Genomic DNA, 6,035 nt, shown 5'->3' with positions numbered 1-6,035 from the left:
TAGCCCATGGGATCGCAAAGAGTCGGACACAACTGAGTGGCTCACACACACACACACACACACACACACGCACATTATGGTTATAATCCTCAATTTGGCTAAGATAAAATGTTCCATATCTTTCTTAGATCAATTGATTATAATTTTTTATCAACTCTGGGATGCTAGATATATATTGCAGAGACAATGGGGAAGCACTGGGTAACTGAGGGAAGGCTGGAAGCAACAGGCCAGTTTTTATACAGTTTCTGTTTTGAGAACTTTTTACAGTTTTATCAAGTGATTTGGTGGAAGTTTACTTATTTTCACTTATTTTGGTACATAAGAGGATGTGTAAAATATCCAGTGTGTGCTTGAATACTTTGTTGTAGATGCAAAAGAAAAGATATCCTGGTTTTTCTTGTCTCTTTCCAATATCTCCTGTATCTTTGAATCTTCTTATTTGACATGCATACTGAACCTTATGTTGTCTGGTGAGTTGACTTGCCAATGACTAGTGAGTTGGCCCAGCAATTTCTGGAAAGAAGGCTCCCTTTTCCTTCTTATTCTCTTCTTTTCTAACCACCCTGCACCTTGAAGCTACTTCCCAGAATCTCTTTAGCTCCCATACTCTGAAAAGACCTACATTTCCAAATGACATGTTAGTGTATGTTCATTGAGGGGATGACGCAGAAGTTGATAAAGTCTACATTAAGGTCAGATAATACCTGGAGGGGAGCAAGATGGATTACAGAAGAAACCTGGACATCCCTGGTGAAGCATATATCACTTAGCACTTGTCTCCCCAATGGCGATGTTGATTTTGACATTGTTATCCACTGTTTATGAAGATCACATATATAAATTTATTCTCAAATATTTATTCCCCAAAGCTTATAATATAACAGGCTTCATTAAATGGGTTACAGAAGAAAAACCAATGTGGTTGGGGAATATACAATAATTATAGCGTATAGTAGGATATGAATCATCTGGATCCTGATTATGTCTTCAGTTCCATTTTGCATTCCTCTCCCTCTTGAACACTAACTTTTCTTTTTCTCCAGTGTGCCAGACTCTATTCTGTTGGATTGTTTTACATGCTATTTTATCTGCTTAAATTCTGACAGTAATACTATAAAGTGTAGTTTTTGAATGGGAGCATTGGCTTTTCTGCTGGGAGAAAAACACATCTAAAGGGATTTTGAGACCAAGAAACTAGTTTGGTGCTGATGGCTCATTGCTTGACACTCATCCAAGCTAACACAAATCTCTATTTTGTTTTATGTATACATTTAATTTTTTTGAGCAATATTAAGTATTTTGACATTTCAAAATACATTTACCCCTGATTTCATTTATTAGACTCTAATTGGAAATTAACATGTGAAATAGGTTAAGCTCAATAGAAGTAAATAGATAATAGGAAATCCAATTAATTAAATAAGAGAAACAAAAAATCACATTTCATGACTGTATAGAACAACACCATAGACAGTTTTAATCAGGCTAATGACTCTTGGAGGGGAAGATAGAATCATACACTAGGCTTCAATATTTCTGGAAATCATTTGCTACACTGATCTTTCACAGCGAACTATTGGGACTAAGTGTTAGGCTTCTTCTCTATGGTCATGAGACTGAAAGATTGAAGAGCACTTCAGAAAGCTATTTGGTGATAGAAAATATGAGACAAGGAGGGAGAAGGCACCATCAGTGTAGAGCTTAGAATGGGGACTGGGATCATTCTTTACTCTTACTTCCTTAGGTGGTGCTTATGCCAACTATCTAGATTTTGTCTTTGGGGCTAATATTCCATGTAGCATTCCTAATGCTTGGGACCTTATTCTAGAGCACATGCAAAGTTTCATGTAATGGAACCTATGACATTTATTTAGCTGTAATTCTAGCAGTGTGCATGTTAGGATGCTAAACTGGAAAACAGAATTCATAGCCTGGGCATAGAAAAAAAAATAATGGAGCATTCCTTACTCTGGCTAGCCAACCATATGCTATTGATTAGAACAAAATATGAATATCCATCAACTTGCAGACTTGGTCTAACTAACAGAGTTGAGAAGGTGGGAAGACAGATTTATAATGTCCATAGAGAATATTTACAGGGCTTTAAAAATATTTTTTTCACTAACATAATTCATTAGTCCACCTCCCCAGTGACAGACATTAAGCCTTTTCATAAATTGTTTCTACTTCATCATAAGAAACACATGTAAGAATATATCTTTTGACTTCTATCAGGTCCAATAACTTTTCAAATAATTTTTTTAAAGTAACATGATTGAAATTTATAGTTGTATACATTCAAGGCTATGGTTTTTCCAGTGGTCATGTATGGATGTGAAAGTTGGACTGTGAAGAAAGCTGAGTACCGAAGAATTGATGCTTCTGAACTGTGGTGTTGGAGAAGACTTTTGAGAATTTTTTGGACTGCAAGGAGATCCAACCAGTCCATTCTAAAGGAGGTCAGTCCTGGGTGTGCTTTGGAAGGAATGATGCTAAAGCTGAAACTCCAGTACTTTGGCCACCTCATGTGAAGAGTTGACTCATTGGAAAAGACTCTGATGCTGGGAGGGATTGGGGGCAGGAGGAGAAGAGGACAACCGAAGATGAGATGGCTGGATGGCATCACTCACCCAATGGACATGAGTTTGTGTGAACTCCGGGAGTTGGTGATAGACAGGGAGGCCTGGTGTGCTGCAATTCACGGAGTAGCAAAGAATCAGACATGACTGAGCAACTGAACTGAACTGAACTGAACATTCAACATACAGACACAGAAATTTGAGTCAATATATTAAGCTTTATATTCATTTCTTCATTATTGTAAGTATCCATCTATATCTTGCTATACATCTACCCACCCATATACACATATCCATCTATTTACCTTTATATTCAACTCTTTACAATCTATTTATCTATCAATCAATATATACATCTGTCCTTATCTAAACCCAAGCTATATAATATTACATACAATATTAGGCAAATTTTGACTATGCCAGCCAACTGGATAATTGGAAAACAAACTATAAATGGTTGCAAGTGTTTACTTTTAAGCATTAAATTTTTTCCTATGTATAACTTCCAGAATGACAATAGCCAAATTGCTCTTAAAGGTAATTTAGCTGTTGTCCGATTGATAGAGGAGAAGAGAGAGATAAAGAGAAGAGGCACTTTCTTGGTAGGACTCTATCATCTTAAAGGTATAAAATTTGGAAAAATTATTTCCTGATTCTCAGTTTCATCATCAGTAAAATGAATAGATAGTACTAGGTTATTTCTCTGTTCAGAAGTCTCTAGTTATTAGCTATATCAACTAAGTTGAAGGAGCATTGTTTCATAGATTTCTTAAGTCAAATACTGTGTTTAGGCATAGGAAAATGGCTCAGATCTTTTAGGACCTTAATGTTTACAATATGGCATTTGATTACAAAATGATATAGTAAATATCATGGCACCAAAATAGCTTACTGGTTAGGAAACAAACAGTTTGTAGGTGAATGATCTAAAGAAAGAAAGTGAAAGTGTTAGTGGCTGAGTCGTGTCCGACTTCTCATGACCCTGTGGACTGTAGCCTGCCAGGTTCCTCTGTCCCCGGGTTTTACCCAGCACGAATACTGGAATGAGTTGCCATTTCCTTCTCCAGGGGTTCTTCCTGACCCAGTGATCAAACCCAGGGCTCTTGCAGTTCAGGCAGATTGTTCACCTACTGAACCATCAGGGAAACCTGAGTGATCTAAATTCTGCCTTAAAAAACATGACCTTGAAAAGTTATCATGTCCTTGGATCTTAGTTTCATCTTCTGTACATCAGGAAAGTGGATGGGATTTGGTGCATATGACTCCAGAATCTTTTTATATGAATATGACTATAAGAATTTTCTTAGTGTTCACTGTACTGTTTTAAAATTGTTTAATCCACACTGCAGGACATAGGGACTGAAATAAAGAACATTCTTATTCTTATTGAAGATAGGTTACAGAATATTAAATAGCAAACATCTTCACTTACCAAGAAACTGCAGTATTTTTCCTGACCTTTGAACTAAAATATGTTATTCATCAACAATAAAGAATTCCACTGTTACTTCAGTGTACAGGTATTGGTACCTTCACATTTGCTCCTTTTCTTAATCATAAGAGTCTGGAAGGAAATCCACTCTTTCCTAAAACATGTGAATGTCTTAATACTCAAATAAATACCTACATCTGACAGGAGTTGAATATTCTAAAAAGTGAGTCCTTGTGAGGTAAAATTTTGGATATTGGTTTGATAAGGTTCCATTGTAAATATTATGCTGTATGAGGAACTCTTAATATGACCCAAACTCAGTAGCTGCTGGGACTGATGATGAAAACAGTTCTGCCATGAACTGTATGATTTCTTGCACTAGCATGACATTGCTGACCAACAAAGAGAAGGGGATAAATGCTCATTTTTGTATGAGAAAAAGCAAATCAAGGGCTATGATCAGTCTTTCTAGACTTCAATACACAGCTGCTAAGTTTTCTCATGGAATCCTTGACATCCTTATTTCTAAGAGTATAGATTACTGGATTTAAGAGGGGAGTGAAAATGGTATAAAATGCTGAGAGAACTTTGTCTATTGGGAAATTTGTGAAAGGCCACACGTAAATGAAAATGCATGGGCCAAAGAAAAGGGTCACAACAGTGAAGTGGGCACTGCAGGTGGAGAGAGCTTTGGAGGACCCGCCAGAAGAACATTGCCTAACAGTGACCAAGATGACAGAGTAGGAAATCACCAAGAGAATGAAGCACACTTGGGCAATCATGCCGCTGGTTGAGATCATGAACACTCTGAGAACGTATGTGTCTACGCAGGCAAGTTTAATCACTAAGGGAAGATCACAAAAGAAACTGTCCACTTCATTGGGCCCACAGAAGGGCAGATTCACAGTAAATGCTAACTGACTCATAGCATGGAAGATGCCGACAATCCAGGAAGGTGTCACAAACCCAAGGCACATTCTCCGGTTCATGATGGTTAAATAGCGCAAAGGCTTACAAATAGCCACATACCTATCAAAAGACATGGATATCAGCAGCACAATCTCAACACCCCCTAAGAGATGCAGGAAGAATATCTGGATGATGCAGCCTTCAAAAGAGATGACTTTGGGCTCCCTGAAGAAATCTGTAATCATTTTGGCAGTGGCAAATGAGGCCAGAGACATATCAATGAAGGAGAGGTTGCCCAGCAGAAAGTACATGGGGGAGTGCAGGCGTGGCTCTGATATAATGGTGAGCACAATGAGGAGGTTCCCCAGCACAGTGGCTGCATAGACTAGAGAGAAAAACAGGAAATAGACCATCTGGAGTTCCCAAGAACTGGAAAGACCTTGTAGTATGAATTCAGTTATGACTGACTGATTATTCCAGGCCATTTAGTTAGATTTCAGGAAGGACTCTGGCACTTCCAAAGGGAGGAGAATGAGGAAAAATACAGTGATTAAACACAAAGTGAGAATTTTCTGCATGAAACAATATAGGGGTTTCCCACCACCAGATAATAGTTTTCTGTTATATCATTCTTCTGTTCACATTGCTCAAATATTTCCCCCATGATCTTTCTAGATATTTTAACTAACTGATTAAAATATCAGTTTGGGTTAGTTCTTATGATTTTGCAATTTGCTTAAAGTATGATGCCAATCTTTATAAAATAAATAAAAATTCAGTTACTTGAATATTACTCCTTAGTTTGAAAAACACTTAAAAAATCTCACAGGTAGATGCCAAGTTTTGAATGGGAAAGGAATGGCAACCTTTTGCAAAACATCATGATGCCAGAGAAAGACTGGAGTGAACAATGTTTGAGAATTATGATTGATTATTAGTGGGAACACAATGATGCAAAGGAGGGTAGGCACTGGTTTCTTGCAATGAGTGGGGTAAGGGAATACAACCTGAAAAAAATGGATACAGAGAAACAGTCTGTTTAAATTTTCTATTAGCCATGGTTCAGAATAAAAATGAAATAGCCTCTTATTCTTAGTTTTCCATCTCAGTTA

The 6,035-nt window shown here is 37.3% G+C and overlaps 1 protein-coding gene across 1 annotated transcript; it reads right to left on the bottom strand.

Annotated features, from left to right (window-relative positions):
- LOC102184528 (olfactory receptor 4K3) lies at positions 4,461-5,408 on the bottom strand. The gene has a single exon (XM_005685427.2). The coding sequence runs from the start codon at positions 5,406-5,408 to the stop codon at positions 4,461-4,463; it is 948 nt and encodes a 315-aa protein (XP_005685484.2).

Source organism: Capra hircus, chromosome 10, assembly GCF_001704415.2.
Source record: "Capra hircus breed San Clemente chromosome 10, ASM170441v1, whole genome shotgun sequence".
Taxonomy (NCBI): Eukaryota; Metazoa; Chordata; class Mammalia; order Artiodactyla; family Bovidae; genus Capra; species Capra hircus.
Note: the sequence above shows the minus strand (reverse complement) of the source record. Positions and strands in the feature narration are given on the sequence as shown.